The sequence below is a fragment of the Leuresthes tenuis genome, unplaced genomic scaffold (genome assembly GCF_036924035.1).
Source record: "Leuresthes tenuis unplaced genomic scaffold, fLeuTen1.0.hap1 SCAF_2, whole genome shotgun sequence".
Taxonomy (NCBI): domain Eukaryota; kingdom Metazoa; phylum Chordata; class Actinopteri; order Atheriniformes; family Atherinopsidae; genus Leuresthes; species Leuresthes tenuis.
This window is the reverse complement of record NW_027325356.1, coordinates 4,782,428-4,802,497: the sequence shown is the minus strand read 5'-3', so window position 1 is coordinate 4,802,497 and position 20,070 is coordinate 4,782,428. Positions and strand designations below refer to the sequence as shown.

General features: G+C 41.8%; 1 protein-coding gene across 1 annotated transcript in view; it reads left to right on the top strand.

Annotated features, from left to right (window-relative positions):
• The window catches only part of otog (otogelin), a 61,744-nt gene that overhangs the window by 19,542 nt on the left and 22,132 nt on the right, over nt 1-20,070 (top strand). The window contains exons 16-27 of the mRNA XM_072381154.1: nt 1,179-1,344; nt 4,559-4,602; nt 4,751-4,916; nt 12,496-12,603; nt 13,212-13,350; nt 14,514-14,648; nt 14,872-15,018; nt 15,425-15,544; nt 15,696-15,812; nt 15,981-16,137; nt 17,270-17,296; nt 18,483-18,659. Of these exons, the coding sequence (XP_072237255.1) occupies nt 1,179-1,344; nt 4,559-4,602; nt 4,751-4,916; nt 12,496-12,603; nt 13,212-13,350; nt 14,514-14,648; nt 14,872-15,018; nt 15,425-15,544; nt 15,696-15,812; nt 15,981-16,137; nt 17,270-17,296; nt 18,483-18,659 (1,503 nt within the window). The remainder of the gene's footprint in view (nt 1-1,178; nt 1,345-4,558; nt 4,603-4,750; nt 4,917-12,495; nt 12,604-13,211; nt 13,351-14,513; nt 14,649-14,871; nt 15,019-15,424; nt 15,545-15,695; nt 15,813-15,980; nt 16,138-17,269; nt 17,297-18,482; nt 18,660-20,070) is intronic.

Here is a 20,070-nt window from a genome sequence, read left to right as displayed (position 1 = left end):
TAGTGCTTTTTAGGTAGTTATATGGCAATGCGGTGTCAAGTAGTTGTGTTAATTTAATGTATTTCTGTGAGACCAAGTTGACTCTGTGGCTCCATTTACACGCATGGCTTTGCCTTATATACTGTAAATCCATTTATGTTTGCACATTTCAACAAATTGCTGCTTTCCTGTCAGTGTATAAAGAAATGAGAGGTGGCTCACCTTTGCACAGGAGTGTAGTTTTAATTCATTTATACAAGGTGTGGTTGAAATGCAGAAATTTTAGCTGAAATCTCTGTTTTATTGTTGAACCTGATAAACTAAAATGATCATGTTTACTCCTTAAAGGGGAACTCCGGTATTTTTAAACCTAGACCTTATTTCTGGCATGAAATACTGTTATCTACTCACTGAGAACAGTTTGGTGAAAGTCGGCGTCCTTCGGAAGATATTTCGATCCGTGTACATCCATATAACGGGAAAGAGCAGGGCATAGAAAATACAGCCTCTAAATATCTAAATAAGACATTATCTGTCTTTATTTCACCAATACTTTAAGAAGAATAAATGAATGAACTCGTACTATAGCTCTGTTAGCTCATAGCTGCTGTTATGTGGCTACTTGCGGCTATAGGAGAGCTAACGGAGGGATTTCTACACAGGCACTCTACTGGGACCCCTTCATCCACACGCCCCCCTGCAGCACAGTTTATTCACTCCGTGCTCTGTGACAGTCGGCTAACTTCACACAGAGTTTGCTGCTGATAGTTTTGTGCAACATGGCAGGATATTTATCAAATTTTGACAACGTGAACGACGACTTTGAGTAAGATGGACGTTCTTACCGGAGTGAATGAGCTGTGCTGCAGGGGGGCGTGTGGATGAAGTCTATAGTACTGTTAAATAACAGAGCTATAGTACATGTTCGTTCATTCATTCTTCTTAAAGTATTGGTGAAATAAAGACAGATAATGCCCTATTTAGAGGCTGTATCATCTCTGCCCCGTTCACTCCGTTATATGGATCTACATGGAAGGACGACTTTCGCCAAACTGTTCCCGGTGAGTAGATGAACGTATTTCATGCCAGAAATAAGGTCTCGGTTTAAAAATAGCAGAGTTCCCCTTTAATGAAGTATTTTATGACCTCATATGACCACCTTAGTCTCAGTCTTTGTTGAACACTGTGTCCTCCCTCAGCGGTCACCTGTCCTGCCACCATGCAGTACGGCACCTGCGTGTCCTCCTGTCAGCGGCGGTGCTCCTCCCTCTCCGTCCCTCAGCATTGTGGGGAGGAGTGTGAGGAAGGCTGCGTCTGCCCTCAGGGGTCCTTCTACAACCACCAAACACAGGCCTGTGTGCACGGGTAAGACTGAGGAGCCGAAATAAGATGAGAAAAAAAGGACTGAGATAGAATCTTTACTCTTGTGAAATATAAGAAGTATATTCAGATAATAATACTGTTACAAGCACATTCTATTCGATGTTTGCTTCAGGAGGCGGGTGGGGATCAGTGTTCAGTGTCCTTGTATATCTGAGCAGTTCCAGCTCTGCCTGCTGCTGTGTTGTGGATGGCTGTGAAGCTCATTAAACTGCCTGGAGCCCATCCACCAAACAAATCCCCTCAAAGTGATATTTGGATCTGCTCTGAGGTTGGGGTCAGCCTTTAAGTGGAAAGCCTTGTAACTTTTCTGCAGACGTTATAGAGCCCGAGGACCTCGGTAATTGTGCTCTCCCTTTCAGTCTGCTCCGCCCTGGAAGACTCAGAGCTTAATTCCTCTTAAATGTCCCAGGTTTTACATCCTAGTGCAGTCCTGTGCCTTACTTAACATGTGATAGAGTTACATCTAGGAATTCACCGTGAAACCCCCTTTCATTCCCACTCGGGCTGGGGACGACACAGATATCAGATAACCAGTGAGAAAGATGCTGTAGTACAGAGGCTGATGTGAGGCACTGGCCTATATGTTACAAAGGCTTTTAATCTTCAGATTAACACAGTTTAACACAACATAACTTCACTTCAATTTGTTTGTTCGTGTTGTAAAAATTTTGTTTTAACTCATGATGTGTTTTGTAGGAGGTTTGGAAATGGATTCAAACTCCTTAAATGCTTAATTGACCTTCTAAATATGCCTTTATGTCTACTTACTTGCAATACTCTGTTCAAAGTAAGCCAAACCCCACTTAGTATATCTCACAACACATTAAGAGAAAAACTGGGTAGTGTGTGGTTTTCATTGGCCGAGGCCTGATGTCATTTTTGAACTCACAGTATTTCTGTTTCATGGGCCTTGAATTCAAGGTTTTCTCTCCCAAAAAGACCAGGAGAAGCTCATCCATGCATTCATCTCCAGTAGACTCGATTACTGTAACGGTCTTTTAACTGGACTTCCCAAAAAGAGCATTGAACAGCTGCAGCTCATCCAGAACGCTGCTGCTAGAGTTTTAACCAGGACTAAGAGATCTGAACACATCACACCAGCTTTAAAATCTTTACTCTGGCTTCCAGTCAGTCACAGAATAGATTTTAAAAGCCTGCTGATGGTTTACATCTGTGATATGTTCAGAGAATATAAACCCAGCAGAGCTCTTAGATCCAAGGACTCAGGTCAGCTGGTCCAGTCCAGAGTCCAGACTAAACCTGGAGAAGCAGCATTTAGCTTTTATGCTGCAAACAAGTGGAACAAACTGCCAGAGGAGATGAAACTGTCACGAAATGTAGACATTTCTAAATCCAGGTTAAAAACATTTATTTTCTCATGTGTCTATGCATGAAATCTGCACAATATCTTTTAACTTATCAAACTGTTGCTTGTTTTTATTCTATTTAATTATTTTATTTCTTTCTATTTATATTCTTTTACATATTTTTAATGCTTTTTCCGCTCCCCGCTGCAATGCTTTTATTTTATGTAAAGCACTTTGAATTATTTTGTACATGAAATGTGCTACAAATAAATTTGACTTTGACTTTCTGTGGATGTTAAAAATCTACAAAAGCTACGTTATGTTGCGCCATCAAGCATCTGTCATTGTCTCTGAATTTGACCTTTTATTGACCTTTTAGGCACAGATTGCACATCATATAAATAGTATAAACTGACTGCTTCCACAATAAAACTTAAAAGTAGGAGTTCTTGTGGGATACATGTGGCCGTCGGAGACTGAAAACTCAGTGGAAGTTTGGTTAAACGCGCTCTGCCTACTCCTGAGCTCTTCCTGCAGTTTGTCCTAACCTCATGCAGTAAATCATTGATCTGAGTTCAGAGGGTTTGTTTTTTGATGGCTCTTTTGTCTTTTCAGGAGTGAGTGTCCCTGCAGCTTCCTTGGAGCAGATTATGAACCAGGGGATGTGATCATGACATCAGCAGGTGTTCAGTAAGATCCTCCTCCTGCTTTCTGTCTTCAGAGTTTTTAGGATATTCTGAGAGTCTGAATCTGCTCAGCAACGTTTAAAGAGTGGAGCAAAGTGCACTCATGCTTAAAGGCTGCATGAATGAACGTTGGTATTTGAAGGGTTTGATAATAGTTTCATTCATTGTGCTATAGAATATGTACATATGTTTGTAAAAGGTCTGTAAAGTTACAAATCCTGAAGTCTACACTGGAGGGTGTCCCACAGAAGCTGCTGCTCCTGAACTGCCAGAAATGCTTCATTTTTCTTCTCTGATATATAAACATAAACCATAAAACACATTTGCATTATGCAATAATGTATAGTTTGTTTGCTAGTTTTTCACAGGTCAAACAATGAAGGAGCAATTGGCTGTTCTTCATGATACTTGATCATACTTCAGGTGTCCAATGAGCCAACAGGCCTTACTGAAGATAATTAATGTTTTAGGCATCCACTCAGCCACAGGGCGCATGAAACATACATTTTATCATGTGTGTGCTGATGATTACACATGCGCCTGTAGCAAAAAACAACTTGTGAGACAAACCCTTCATCTCTTTTCACAATTTGATACAATTTATCAACTCCTCCTCTACCATTATTCAATTTAAAGTAAAGGATTAACAAGCTACACCTCCTTCAGATGCTGTGAGTAGTAAAGAAACTTCTACAAAAGGCATCCAGAGTATCCTCAAAGGTCCTCCTCTCTTCTCGATTGTCTCTCCACTGGGTGCATCTAAGTACGTGAGTCAGTGATTTCTGGGTCACCAGCAGGAGTTCGGAGGAGCGAGCAGAGGAGGAGGCTGAAATGATATGAATCAAAATGACCTCAAGAAGACAAGCAGCAGAAGAACACGAGCCCTTGTTTTGAGAAGATACTTTGCAGGAGAATCATGGTTATCCACGTCTTTACAGTGTACTGGAGACTGATTACATGGCCCAAAATGTAGTGCGCATGTGAACACGTGCGCATCTGCAGAACACATTCAGTGTGAAAGGCATGAGAGAAGTTCTGCTTGCCCAGCAGCAATGTGCATGAAGAGACATACAGTCTTCTGAACATTACAGCTTTTAAATCTATTCTGGTAGACAGACGCCTTCTCCACCACAAAGAAAGGTTCTTTATTTGAGGCGTTTCGTATATAATCTGTATGTAATCCCTGTTTCTGTTGACCTGCAGGCTCTGTCTGAATGGTAAACTGGTGCCCCAAACTGCAGACACTGGTACGTCACCAATATAAAAAACACATTTTCTTAAACTTACAGCATATTCAGTGGTGAGATTTTCTTTGTTCCACATTTCAGGGTCACTGTACCGGCACTTAAGACTCATTTTCACACTAATCTGAGATTTCTACCTCATGCTTTGCAGACAGGTTGTGTCCAGCAGGTCAACTCTACCAGAACTGCTCACAGGGGGAGGACGGCCTTCTGCCAGGCAGGGGCGTGGCCTGTGAACGCACCTGTGAATCCTACCTGCTCAACATCACCTGCTCTACTCATGAGCCCTGTGTGGCAGGATGCACCTGCCCTCCTGGGTGAGTGATAGCTTAAGTTGACATCACAATGAAGAAAGGCTGGCTGAAAATGTCCCAGAGGTCAGGCGGAAAAGCCAGACTCTCCTCCTCCCACGGCTGCAGGAGAACGGGGCTAGGTCCAGGGTTCTTGTCACCACATTTACCATAAAGTAATCATTAGAAATTTCACACAGAGATTGCACTATAATGCTGATAAAAAAGAGCCACCGAGCGGCTCAATATGACAACATAACAGTGCTGCTTGCTATCGTTTAAACACAATAAATTACTGTCTCTCATCAAATACTTCAAAGTGACACAAAAACTTGATCAAGTACCTAAATGTGTGAATAGTTTCAGCTGATTCTACTGCTCTGTTATCAGAGATTTGGAACATGTTTGATTATACGCAGGGAAGATTTTCTTTTTATAGAGCGAGTATTGAAGTCATCCTCATCCAAGCAGTTTGTAAAATGTATGAATGGATGGAGATCTTTGAAATGGTTAATTTCTTTATGATCAATAGGATAATTTACTGATTATACAGTCATATTTCTCTAGGACTGATTGAATTGTAAGAGTCTCTGTGGGCTAATTGCCCCAGATGCATGCCCTGCAGTTCCAGCTGTTGCTGCTGTTCGTGTAGATCAGGGATGTCCACATCCGGTGCTCGAGGGCCGCTGTCCTGCTTCATCACACCTGATTCAGATCAGTGCATCATTAGCAGGTTTGTGCAGAACTTAATCTTTTGAAGAGATCCATTTCATCTGAATCAGGTGTTGAAGCAGGGAAACATCTAAAACCTGCAGGACAGCGGCCCTCGAGGACCAGCTTTGGACATCTCTGGTATAGATGTATGCTGTTTTTGTTGTGTTGAGAAAGGCACAACCTGGCTGCAAAGACATTCATCTTTTTCAAAAACAATTTCTGGAGAATTAGTAAGAAACGGAGCACACACCCAAACTTTAGTCACTTGGTGTTTGATACTTTGTGTGCGCATGCTAATGGTGAGGCATGAGAATGAGCTAAAGACCCACAAAAAAACAAAAAGCATGCGCCTCAGGGCCATCAGTGCTTAGTAAGAAATCTTAATATTGTGTATAGTTTTCTTTATAGCCTGTATTCGGTGCAGTTTTAAGACATATTCCAAGCTCTGTTGGGATATTTTCAGGTGTAAAGAATCAGTCTTTGAAATACCTGTTGACACGAGATGTAGCTCCGGATCATCTGTGGGAGACAAAACTCTTTAAAAGCAGCAGATGATGTGGAAAGACATAATGGAGCAGATTACAGCCATCTGATCCCTCTAATCCTCTCTGGTTGTCAGCCTGAAAAGAAGGTTTAAGTGGTCTGTTCTGATAACAATAAGAACAGACAGGGATTAGACGTACGGTATCTAATGACACATTTGCACAAATGATACCGTTTAGCTGACTGATATCCGCTCTACACCAACTGGAGTTCGTCACTAATACACTCTCAGCATATAATCAGTATTAACTTTGTTTTGCATGTAATTGACGATCTTACACAGAAATAAATAAAACACAAAAAGAAAATGACAAAACACAAAATTACCAATCAAGATAATGAATATAACAATATAACAATTTATTGATAGATTCTTCTTCTTCTTCTTCTTCTTCTTCTGCTTTCGGCCTCTCACTTGATCAGGGGTCGCCACAGCGAGTCAATCTCGCATCATCGATTTGGCACATGCTTTACACAGGATGCCCATCCTGATGTAACATATTTATAGATCGTTTTGAAAAATATGAGCATTTTTGATTGTGACAAAGTTTGCAGTGAGTTCTAGTTCAAAATAAAGCTTGTCCGTGTTCTCTGGTGGATTCACTAGCTCATTAGCTATTTCTTTACTGACCAGTGTACCCTGTGTGTCTGATCAGCTAAATTCCACCAGTTAATTAAATTCTTCAATGGTCCAGTTCATACAGAGCCAATTTAAAAGAAAGTTGCCAAGCTAAGGAAACCAATAGATTTCACTGGAACTTCTCTTCGATCCAATCCCCCGTCCTGAGCTGCACGAGGCGACTGTGGGAAGAAAAAACTTAACGGGAAGAAACCTCCATCAGAACCAGAACCAGGCAGGGCGGCCATCTTACTCGACCAGCTGGGGGTTGAGGGAACAGGAAAGAGGGGACAACAAGCACCGTAACACCAGGCCAGAGATACCTGCTGAGAGAGAGAAACACAAGTTAATGACAACAATGACGTCAGAGCAGAGGGAGGAGAGGTGCATCATGGGAGCTCCCCCAGAAGTCTGGGCCTATAACAGCATCTTTATGATCAGCACGCTGTCAGTGAAATTTATTCTAAATTATAAGCCAGTCAGTTCCTCAGTGTGTGCATGAAACCCAATCCTTAAGGTTAGCTTGCTGGTTCTCCTCATAACAGAAGCAAAAAACCTGCCGTCGTACGTTGGCCTCAAACATGCATCCCATGATTTAAGGTTGAAAGTGCTGCATGTAACTGCGCCATCTCAACCCCTCCGTCCTCCTCATGACGACTTTGTGGCTTTTTTTTTTAATGAAACCCTTAAGAATGACTTTTGCTCTGATGTGGGAACGCTCATATTTACCTTCCGCTGCTTTTATGGGCAGCACTTTTATTTAAGGGTATGAAAAAATAACTTATTTGGTCATTTAGATTTGAGGACTCCTAAATGTCATCCTCCCACTACTGACAACAAACTGTTTCTATTCTGGTAGTTAGCTGGCTAATCCCCAGAATAGCATGTTTAGTATAGTATATTTAGCAGGCTAATTTAGCTGTTGAGGAATAAAAAGCAACTTAGGCTTCGCTTTAAGTTTCTTTCTCCAGGAAACAGCAACACAAGTGCTTATCCTTAATTTCTGCCTTTGTCTGTCTTGATTTTGCTGTGACTCTTCATCTTTTTTGCCTCTTTGACCGTGCTTGCATGTAGTAAATGTGATCCATCATTTCTCAAATATGTACCCTAAAACTTTTCACATAGCAGCATCCACTGTCTGTTATGATGGCCACTTTTCATCCGACCCACTTGGGTAACAGATATAAATGATTTTATTGTTACACACAGTAACTTTAAAGGGAATTTGCATTTAAGTGGTTGACTTAGGGACTCACACACACACTCACACACACTCACTGAGCCCCTCCCGCCCTCCTCATGCTGGGCTCTGTCTAAAAAAAGCAACATTTTGTTTTCCTCCTGTTACTCATTTTGTCTGTAGCTTCCTGAGATACAATGACAGAGAGAAAAGGTCAGTGAGGTGCAGAGATGCCTCACGGTCATCTTAGAACCACTGACCTCAGCGGTGTGATTCACATGTTCCCGTTCGCTACATAAAGCAAGATGACCTTTACGGTGACATCAAACCCACAATCTCTAAGGCTGACGTCCATAGTGCTGGTCGTGGTGCGAGAGTTTGATAACTCCTTGAAACGTGATAGTTTGTGAACTCATTTAGAGGAAAATTAGGACACAAAGAGATCTCATTCATGTATGCTCCATGATGACAGCTGCCTTAATAAGAGCAGTGACGAGGAGGGGATTTAAAGGTTCTCTCGGTGATCCCATGGCTGAATGGATCCCAACCTGAAGTCCTGAAGGAGTTTGTTTTCTACGACTCAAAGCTTGTTTTTACAGATTTCGATTATGGATTTGGAATAAACTGAACCATTAAAGTTAGGCTGAAGAGGAATTATACTCTTTCGACAGACTGATTCACTCAATTACTGATTTTTTTTTAAAGGCAGGACCCCTACAACACTGCATGCAATCAAAACTGTGATCCCTAATTTCACAAAGTTTAACTCATTGTGATGTCAGCTCCACATTCTCTATATAACAGAGATTACTCACGTAACCTCATATCTCAGTTAATAAGAGCAGGTATTCTTAGGAGTAAAAGTCTTATAGAGTCAGGAGCTAAAGAGGAGTGTTTTCTCACTGAGGATGACGAGAGGTGCTGCAACTATGTACAGTATTAGAAAAATAACCTTTTTTTTTACATTAAAGGGTCACTGTACAACCTTAGAAAACCACTAGGTGTTGCACTAGTGCAGCAGAATCTCCGTCCAAAACAAAGAACCAGAAATGAAAGTGAAACCTAATTTATGGCCCTCCAAGCAACTCGGATCTTTCTATTAAAGGAAGCCAGTGTCAGCTTGACTGCACCCCCCCCATGAGAGGCTTTTTAGTAGATTCCAAATGATGAACATGTAAATGAGCATCATATTAAAAAAACCTGTGTTAACCTGGATTTTCAGGTGCAAAACAGAAGCATGCAGCTGACTGAATTTGGAGCATATATGCAATGGATAAAAATATCTGTTTGCCAAGCTTTAGTCTTCTGTGGAGAGGTTGAAATGTGTTGTGAGCAAATACAGGGAGCAGTTTAGGAGGTGGTGAAGTTGACACAATTCAACTGGCAACCATTACGAACTGTGATTTGAGGATTGTGGTATGATATAAGATGTTATAAAACAGGCAGGAAGTTAAAGGCTCTTTGTCTCTGGGTCTTGAAACTGAATGGCTTCGCTTTCAGACTTCCAGTAAATAAATCATCAAATCAAATCAAATTTTATTTATATGGCACCTTTTATACTTTAAAAGCAACACAAAGTGCCACACAGAGGCTAAAAACAACAATGATAAAACATAACCCCACCCCCATAAATACCCAGAGAGCCACGGAGACAAACAGACACACACACACACACAAGCTCAGACCCACTGCACCTATCGGACAGAGACATGGCCGAGCACCCAGACCTAAGGCAAGGAAAAAGCCACCTTGGTGGGGCCGACCACACTGAGAGGGCTCCTGGGCCACGACCACAGGGGGCGCCGCCACAGAGACGGTCCCGACCCGGGCAGACAGAGGCCCCACACCAAGGTGCAGAGTCCTCCAGCCACCCGGGCCGGAGCAGTCCACAGAACAGCCCCCCGTCAGTGGACCAAAAGCAGCTCCCAGTGTGGTCGGCCCCCCCGAGGAAACACTGGAGCTAAAAACTGAAAGACTAAAACAGTTAAATAATATAAAAGGGTGTAAAATGAACAAAATAGATAAAAAGCTTTTTAGCTCATATAGTTAAAACGTCTAACTAAAACATGGAGTTATAGTTAAAATAATATAGAACAAAAATTAAATATGATAAATATTGATTAAAAGGAATAAAGAAAATCAAATAAAAGCCTGAATAAAAAGGTGAGTCTTGAGCCTCTTTTTAAAAACATCAACCCTGAGGTTCTCCGGCAGGCTGTTCCACAATCGGGGGCCATAATAACTAAAAGCCGCCTCCCTGTGTGTTTTAGATCGAAAATAAACTATAAGATATTTAGAATAAAATGCATTTTACGGTTTATTTCTTCATAAAATGCTTGCACATTGTCATATGTGTGTATGATAATAACTAAGCTGGCATCTGGCAGGTTTGTTTGACACATTTGTGCTGAAAACAGAGTTGTATGTGAAACTTTTCCAAACAAAAAACTGGTAAATGTTGCCTTTCCACACTTATCAAACTTGTCATGCAACAATTGTCACAGCTTTGCTCATGTTTGAGGTGCTCATGACTTGTTTCGGGGAATAATTTTCTGTGTGAGTGCTGATAGTTGGGATGGGTGCGTAGTCACATTCCAGTCAGAACTATAATTAGAAACACAACAGTGGCAACCTTTGCTGCAGCTGTGATTTTATAAGAAGTCCTTCAGAGGGAGCTGAAGTAAGGAGGTTGTTGTTCTTGCAGAACTGGGGTTCACACACGCACCCAGAATGCAGGGAAACTATTATTACTATATGTTTAAAACCATGACACGGATCACAGACTGCAGCCAGTCTTCGAGGCCTAACTCGCCTGTTGTCACTCACTTAAAAACATCTTCCTCCGTCACTTTTATGCCGTCCAATGGAATTAAATTCTGTGTTTATGAGGATGTATTCATAATGAGTGCATAAGTCAGGAGAATAAGTGATTGTAAGATCTTTGATCAGAGTAATTGATATGGCAGCTTGGCATGCAGATAAAGGAAGCTGTTAACACCGTTTTATCTGTGGTGTAACTCTACTCAGATGCCCCTGAGGTTTGTGCTGGGACCATTCACTTTGTCACTTTATTGTCTGCTGTCTTGCCAGTGGATGTAGCTCAGTCCTGGATATTACAAGATACTTATCAGCTTTGTCTTGCAGAGTGGAAAGCAAATGAAGGGATCCAGACAAAGACTGTTTCTCTTTCTAACTCTGAGAATCCTAATTGTCTGGTTTTCTCATGTAGCTAACGAGTGTTGCCGTTTTTCATCCACAGTTGCCCACCCCTGAAACCTTCTCTTTCTCATTTCCTGGTATCTCTCTGCTGTGGAAATCAACCTGTTTTGGCTCTGCCTCTGTCATTCTCTTGGCAAAGGACCTTATCTGTGTCAGAGATGAACCTGGGAGCTCCTTGATAGGGTGTTGCTAGCCCATAGTTCTTTGATAATTAAAGCCATTGCTTCAAATTAGAGTGCACTGAGTTATGTGGAGCTGTCATCGGGTGATTCCTGTTTCCATTCAACAATTCGCTCGTGTGTGTTGTTATTCTGGCTGGCTTTACAGTTCAGATCTTCAGATGGACCAGAGCAACTGCTCCAATATATCCTGTCACCCCGTTGCCCATTTTTACAAAAAAACCCTTTCAACATGTCCTGTATCACTGTTTTTGTAGCTGCCACCTCTGTGGTTTCAGCTGTTTAAAGTTGTTTGGTTATTGGCTTTTATACTGAATAGAAATCAGTTTGAAACTTAATAATCAGTCAACAAAAGCTTTGCCAGAACAATGTAATGACTGATATAGTTATCTTACTCTTTTAACATCAACTATCAAATAATATGTAGCAACATTTCATTAAACCTCCTGGAGAGGTGGAGCATGAGTAAAAGAATTAGATGTAGGTGATGTTTTTTTGTTCACTTTCTTTAAAGTAGCCAATTAGCTTTGGGAGAGGATGCAGTCTTTAACTGCCTTTATAGCTGTTTTAAGGTATCTTATCAAGCAGACACAGCAAACCTCCTCTGTTTTCAGCTTTTTAAATGTTAGAGCTATGTTCTCCTGTTGCTACCTGCTGATTAATGGCATGAATGTATAAATTTGAAGGTATCAGCTCTGCAAAGTTCTGTTGGAAGACACATCCCTAAACCCTTTGAAACATATGTTTATGCATTTTATCCAAAGCAACTTACAGGTTGGCAGATAAGGTAAGGGGGTCCCCTACCTTTCATGCAGGGGATTTGAACCCAGATCTCCCACATGGAAGGTGGCAATCATACCATTACACTGAACTCTGAAAAGTCTGCAGGCAGATGACCCAGCGTTGGCTCGCTTGCATGTGCTTCCTCTGTTTTAAATCTCCTCTGTCCCTTGTCGTCTCATGAGCCGTGGCTGTAAAACATTTCTTTCTCTTTGCACCAAAGTATTTTTAACTCATTTAGATGAAAGTATGGGTTTCTTAAGAAATGTTATTAGTGTAACATCACAATCTGTTGCTCTTACATCACATCATCCACGCTTCATTTTCTGTAAATAAGGAGATTTATGCTGCTGTTTTCTTTTTTCCCCCCAGTCTGCTGAAACATGGAGACGAGTGCTTTGAACCTGCAGCCTGCCCCTGTCTTTGGAAAGGCAAAGAGTATTTCCCCGGTGACAGAGTCGCCTCACCCTGCTATCAGTGGTGCGTTAACGCAGATCTAATATTTGTGAATTAAGATAAAGTGTCTGGTGTTTTCACTTGATCTTTCCTCCAGGAGTTTTAAAGCATTTTGCAATGAGAAATTTATATTGACCTGACCAATAATCTGCACTAAAATCTGCCAGAATGAAGACAAATCCCCAAAAATACTGCTAATTTTTTAAAAAGTGAGATTTATCCTGAAAGCCTAGAGTCCTGAGGTGGTCACAGCAGCGAAAGTTGCCACCTGATATCCATAATTCTCTGCTATCACAGGGCAGAAAAAGGCTTTGAAGACAGAGCCAGCCCTTGTATGACTCTTTGATTCCCTCTGCTTCAAACTGTTCATCGCTGGTGAAAGGAAACACTCTCCCAGTCATTCTCCCATCCTTCCATTTCTTCTTCAAGCCATAGCCAGGGAAGACGATGTAGATGACAGCCTAATGGTGCAATGAGCAGTGATTCAGCCTTTGACAATTCACTGGCAGCTCTCTGCCTGCAGTAAACCTGAGGCTCTCCACAAAAGGAGCCCATTAGACCTCCAAAAAATGTCCTTGTGCTAAGTGGGAACAAGTTGATGCTGAATCACTGAAGCTTTGCTGTCTTTGTAGTGTTTGCCAGCATGGGACGTTCCAGTGTGTGTTTCGTCCGTGTCCCTCCATGTGTACGGCTTACGGTGATCGCCACTACAGGACGTTTGATGGACTGCTGTTCGACTACATCGGTGCTTGCAAAGTTTACCTCGTAAAGGTACTGAGAACTGATCATTGTGGTGAATAGAACCAAAACTGTGGCACACTTTCAACTAATAACTATTCATTTCTGTTCTCCCCGTGGATCATTTTAGGGTACAAAGTTTGTGGAATGTACTGGAAGTTTTCATGGCTTATATATTTCCATTTATCAAAAGCAGCTTCTGGTGTAGGAAGAACAGAAAACAAATATATACACATTTAATATACATCCAATATCGATAGTTCAGAGATTTTTTAGAGATTTAATTCAAATTCCATTTTCAGAAAAGACTGGAAGTTGTAACAAGGTCTTCAAACTGTAATTTGCTAATTAGTTTGAACCTTTTATTAACAGAATCCAAAGAAATTATTGTTCTTCACTTATCATCCTTATTGTATTTAGAAAATTTAAACAAAAGTTTGATGCCAGCAACGCAAAGTGTCAGAATTGAGCAAAAAAGGAATTTTAGAGACATATGCTACCATCAAGGTGAGATTTTTCCTGAGAGGTTCGTGGTTATTTCAGCAGGACGATGGCAGACCTCATGGCACGACGTCCAAAAGCGTGTGCATTTTCAATGCTCCATATTGAAAATGTATGGAGCATCATCCATCCGTCCATTTTCTATACCCGCTTAATCCAACTCAGGTTTGCGGGGGAGCTGGAGCCTATCCCAGCTGTCCGTGGGCGAGAGGCAGGGTCTCCAATCCATCACAGGACCACACCGAGACAAACGAGACGCACTCACTCCTAGGGACAATTTAGAGTCACCAGTTAACCTAACATGCATGCTTTTGGGCCGTGGAAGGAATAGAGAACCCATACATGCACGGGGAGAACATGCAAACTCCAAACACAGAAAGGCCCGGCCGGGATTCGACCAGCCGGGATGTGCAGATAAGGATTAAATTAAATTTGGAAAATGGCAAAAGGTTGAAATTACCCTGGTGCATATGAAACCCGACACCCTGCATAGTGATAAATAGATCTGGTTGGTAGCCATTTTAAGATCATTTAAAAACAAAACAAGCAGTTAAATGTAACTGCTTATTTTCAAATGAAAACCAGCAAAAAGTAAGAAAAGAACAAAGCTCTTTAACTTCCTGTAAGTTTTCTGGAGTTACATGCCAGCCGTTAGGATATTTGTAGCCACAGTGACTGTTTCCTCTCCTCCACAGAGCAGCGCTGATGTTATGCTCACTGTTACGGCAGAGAACGTTGACTGTTTTGACAGCGGAGTCATCTGCAGGAAATCGCTTCTGATAAACATTGGGAGATCCTTCGTTGTATTTGATGATGAAACTGGGAAGCCGGTAGGAGTTGCTTTTCATGCATTATGGTTTGCTTAAAAGAGATTCAGGTCTGTAGCATTAGCTTCAAAGTCATATAGAGTCATGAAATACACATGTAGATATGAATTTGTCCAACTGGAAGACATTTTGACTTTTTAACTGCTTCTTTAACTTAATTTAATTTAGTTAGCTACTACGTCACTGAAAATGTGAGGAAATTGAGATGTTTCTTGTTCCTGTGAAGAATCCATCCAGCATTATTGACAGGAAGCAGCGGATGTTCATCTGGCCGGCTGGATACTTCACGGTGATTCATTTCCCAGATGAAGACGTCACTGTCCTCTGGGACCGTAAGACTACCATTCATGTCCAGGTTGGACCTCGCTGGCAGGTACAATGCTGTTTTTTTTCAACTCTTCTTTGAAGTAGCAGGCTGTGTAAGACTTGGACTTTAGCCCCATTTGCTCTTCATCTCTTCTGTTATATTTTGACATTTTCACCTGATAGTTTAGAGTTTAGTTGATGTTCAGCTTTGAGCTTACTTAGGTTCATCGTGCTGCTTAGTGCTGCCACTGGTGGTCAGAAGCTGCACTACAATTAGGCTTGAAATGGCATTGGCAACGATTCTGTCACTTTTACAGAGCAGAATCAGGCCAACAACCACTGAGGTTTGTTTGGTTGTCAGTTCCAAACTGCTACACTATTAACAGACACTTGAGTTTTTGACATTAAAGGTGAAATTACATGACTATGTGAAAAACTACCGAGCTTAAGAGAGATGTCGGTGGTGTTTTCAGGGGAAGCTGAGTGGGCTGTGTGGGAACTTTGACCTGAAGACGGTCAACGAGATGCGGACGCCTGACAACATTGACTCCCCGACACCACAGGAGTTCGGAAACAGCTGGACGGCAACGGAAGTGAGTGAAACAACACCTGATTGATAATCATTCTTTAGAAACAGGTTTCTTATTCAGTAAGAGGTGGATAATGCTTTTTTTCCAGCATTCAGTTTAATTAGCTTAATCGTTGATAATTTGTTTTGACTTACTTTTGTTTGTGGGCCTTCAGTGTGTGAACAGTCCAGACATCAGAGACCCCTGCAGCCTCAGTCCTCTCAGAGAGCCTTTTGCAAAGCGTCAGTGTGCCGTCCTGCTTGGCGAAGTCTTCCAGACCTGCCACCCGGTGGTGAGTAAGAGAACAACAACAGGCCTTTGTCCTGAGCTTTTTTAATGTGACGTAGGCATGAAATAACTGGTTCTGTGTGTAACTCCATGCACTGGTGGTGAAATTTGGATCTAAAAAGTGTCTTTTGGTGTCAAAAAAATTCTGAAAAGTGTCTTTATTTGTATTCAGGTGGATGTTACCTGGTTCTACATGAACTGCCTTGCAGACACATGTGCCTGCAACCACGGAGGCGACTGTGAGTGTTTCTGTACCAGCGTGGCGGCGTACGCCCAGCGCTGCTGCCACGAGGGCGTTCCTGTTGACTGGCGCTCCCCGTCTCTCTGCCGTAAGTGAAAACCAGTCTTTGTTGTCATCTTTATCAAACACTCAGTGGGTCTACATGATGAGATTAACTCGGTTATAGCTGTAGTTGGACTATGCTCCTTATCTGAGGGTAATTATCCAAGTATATATGGCGGTGAATGAATCAAATCACTGGCACAAAGCATGTCACGATAGGTGGCGCTGTACCCATTACAACTATCGCTAATAGAGCCACTTCCGGTTGACCTCTTCACCACCACCAACAACAACAACAAACTCAGGCAAAAGATGGCAAACGAAGAGCAAGATAAGGCTACATCCCTCTACATTTCGTTTGCGATGAGCATGGTTATTGCACAAATGCGATGCACGACGGCGCTCTTGGTTGCAGTGATTATGGAGTAAAGACGCCGTTGCCAATCATCTCTTTCGACTTCGGGGTCACGACCCCGGGAAACAAATCTCAAGCATGCACAGAACGCAAAGTCCAATTCACCGTATACAAGCATGTTTTGTGCGACTGCCAACCAAGTTATCTCAGGGTCTTAATCCGACTGCGAGGAACCTGATCCGGTCCAATTTTTAGTCAGACTAAGGTGTCTACATGAATTTAATAACTCATTCTTATTGTAATTTAACCATTAATCTGATTCTTTACAGTGCCATGCAACCCCACGCAGTGATTTTCAGTCGTGTCCCTTGCAAACAGACAAATGTCCCCAGATTTCTCTCAATCTTTTGATGATATCATACACTGTAGATGATGGAATGTTCAAAGTCTTCACAATTTCACATTAAGGAACATAATTCTGAAATTGCTCCTCAATCTGTCGCTGCGTCTTTCTGCAAATTGTTAAACATCTGCTCATCTTCACTTCTGAGAGACTCTGCCTCTCTAAGGTGCTCTTTTTTTGTACCCAATCATGTTACTGACCTGCTGCCATCAAATTCAAAATGAAACAATAAAGGTTTTTCTGTGTCGTATGTACTTAATATGTAATAACATGTAATAACACACAGATTTGGTTCTTTGGTTAGAGATGCCACTTAAAAGCGCTGCCTATTTGTGTTGTTTGTGAACCGTGTTGTAATATTAATGTGGCACTACTTGTGTTAGTCCTCCTGTTACTTACAAGTCTTTCTTCTCTCTGCAGCATATGATTGTGAATTCTACAACAAAGGTACAACAGTTTCTCCACTAACCTGCAGTACAACCTGCATCGCACACTATTCTGTACTGACATGCACTGATTGTTCATTTAATGCAGAGTTTCTATGGCTAAATGATGTGTCTAGCACTGTTGTTTCATATGTCTGTCCCCACAGACATATAAAATGTTGATACAGCAGAGGCTTTTCAGTAGCTTGGTGCAGACTTGAACGTTTATAATTAATATAACATGCTGTAATTATTCACAGTATCTTTTCAGTCTGTAACGCATCTTATCAGGAGTCCTTTCCTAATTTTCATTGAAATATTGCTTGATTTTATCTGAAAAAGCTGTCATGAGCACCATAGACTGTCCATCATTGTGTAATGTAACTCTAGATGTCATCAAACACACATCTGTGTTTTTGCATTTCAGATGCATGACCAGGTAACAGCGTGAAACTCTGAAAATGTAAAGAGATATTTGATAGAAAGCCTGCTATACGTGTCCCACTGACACTTATGCCACACTGGGAAGCAGTACCGTATTTTTCGGGCTATAAGGTGCATTAAATGAAACAAAACTCAGATAAGTCAAACTTTATTCAACTCACTTGTTGTGCTGCGTGACTGATAACGTTGAGTTTGAAATCCGCTTCGTCAGCATGTTACTTAACAGGAGCCATTTTTGGGGCAGCGGGGCAGTATAGAAAATGAATGAATGAATGCACACACCTTAGTGTTGAAGCACAGATCGTATTACTCCGCGAGGCTCGTGTCTACGGTGGCCCGTAATGCTCAATCCATCAAGCAGTGCAGTTTAGTAGCTTACCAAGGCCGTGCTAAAACATTTTGACAGATTTTTGAGCGCCGTGTACCACATAAAATCAGTTCTAGGTCAGAAAGCACAACCAGAATTAATTCATACAGTAGGCACACTGTCGAGTTTTGAGAACATTAAAGGATTTTAAGTGCACCTTATGGCCCGAAAAATACGGTAATTAACTTTTAATAATCAAATCTTTAATCAAATGTCTCAAGTTGCAAATGGACTTTCCTTTGGCACAGAAATAAGTGGCAATCTGGTGCTGCAGAAAAATCTATTTAAAAAAATCCACCAAATCAGTAGCGTTGTTTCAGAACATTCATCTGGTAGATGAAGAATGTTTTATTTTCTGTAACATCTGTGATGCACTGATGCTGTCCCCCGTGTGCAGTTCTGGGTAAGGGGCCCTTCAGGCTCTTCACCTTCAGGGATCGGACAACCCTGCTGGCAGCCAGCAGGTCCAGTGGCTTTGTGCTCTTGCAGCGGGCCAACATCAGTGCCACCGCTGGCCCTGGGATCCTCTCACAGTTCATGATGACGCCGGGCCTGAGCAGAGCTCGCCCCCACGGTGAGTCAATTCAGTTAAAACTGCAGGTTTGATGTCATTGACAGATGTTTTTATCTAATTTCAATCAGGGTTTTCTTGTGATCAGAAGTTTTGAAGTCCTAGCGGGATCCGACTTGCATGACTGACCAGACTTAATCAATGACACATGGCTGATCTTTATCAGGCACTTTTAGCAGTCAGTCTGTTTTTCCCTCCTTGGTGTTAAAGACAGCTATCAGTGCCTCTCCATGCCTTCTTTTTCTCGAGGGTTTCCTACTTTCCCACTTTCGGACCCTACTTTAACCATGCTCTCTGTCAGGCTTTTTGTAGCTTTGACTCTCGTGTTCATCTCTTGCACCCCCCCCCCCATCTTGTGTCCTCTCACCTTGTGTCTTGAGCCCTGATTTTTTGAAGCTCATCAATGACACATCACTCACCAACTCATCCAAAGTAACAGTTTCGTTAGAGTCTGGGATGTCTCCATGAGCCTCATCGAGCACATCTTTGAAGTATTCAAAGCAATTAGTGACTGCTGATCATACACAGATTTTAATCAGGTCTTGGCCATTTGTGTGCAATAAGACCCAATCAGCATATTAGGCCGATCTTCCTCCTTCTTTTCATCTCCATCTTAACAGTGAAGCAGAGTCTCTAAGTGAACAATTTCTCTCAGCCAGGCAGGGCTCTCATATGCTGTTTCCTTTGCCTTTGATGGTGTTTGGAAGGATCTGAGCTCTCGTTAAAAAACACTGATGGAGTACATGGACTCATTGAGGAAGGATCCAAAGTTCAGATTGGCAAATGCTTATATCGCAATCTGAGAAGCAAGCCAGTCAGCAAGCCAGTCAGCAAGCCAGTCAGCAAGCCAGTCAGCAAGCCAGTCAGCAAGCCAGTCAGCAAGCCAGTCAGCAAGCCAAGACTGAAACAAGCTTTTCTCACTGCTAGCTGCAAGTGAGCTGCTGCTGCTGCACTCTGCATGCTTTTAAATAGGAACTTAGCCTCATTTGGTACCATGCACATCAACATTTTTGCTGTTTTTGTTTTAGGATAAAATCCTCCAATGGACACAGAAATGCATCCATGTGATGATTGCCAAAAGGAGACGTGACTCAGTGTTTGCATTAGAAAGTGTTAAGTTTTGTTATTCTTCCTGCAGCATTAAAGTGCCAAAATGTAACATTTAGCATGATGTTAAGTCATTGCAGTTTGGGGGTATTTGTTTGATTGCAGTTTGCAAATAGATGCCACGACCAGGATGAGTTCAGATCGGTTTATGTTTAAAAACTTGACTAAACAGAGTGTCTGTGTAGGATGATGTAGGTCATTCATTGATAAGGTTTTAAAAGCTTTATGTTTTTAGTCAGCAGGTGTGTGTTGACACACCACAAATGAATAATTTCATTTTTACTTCTCTGATAGTGAATCTGTTTCT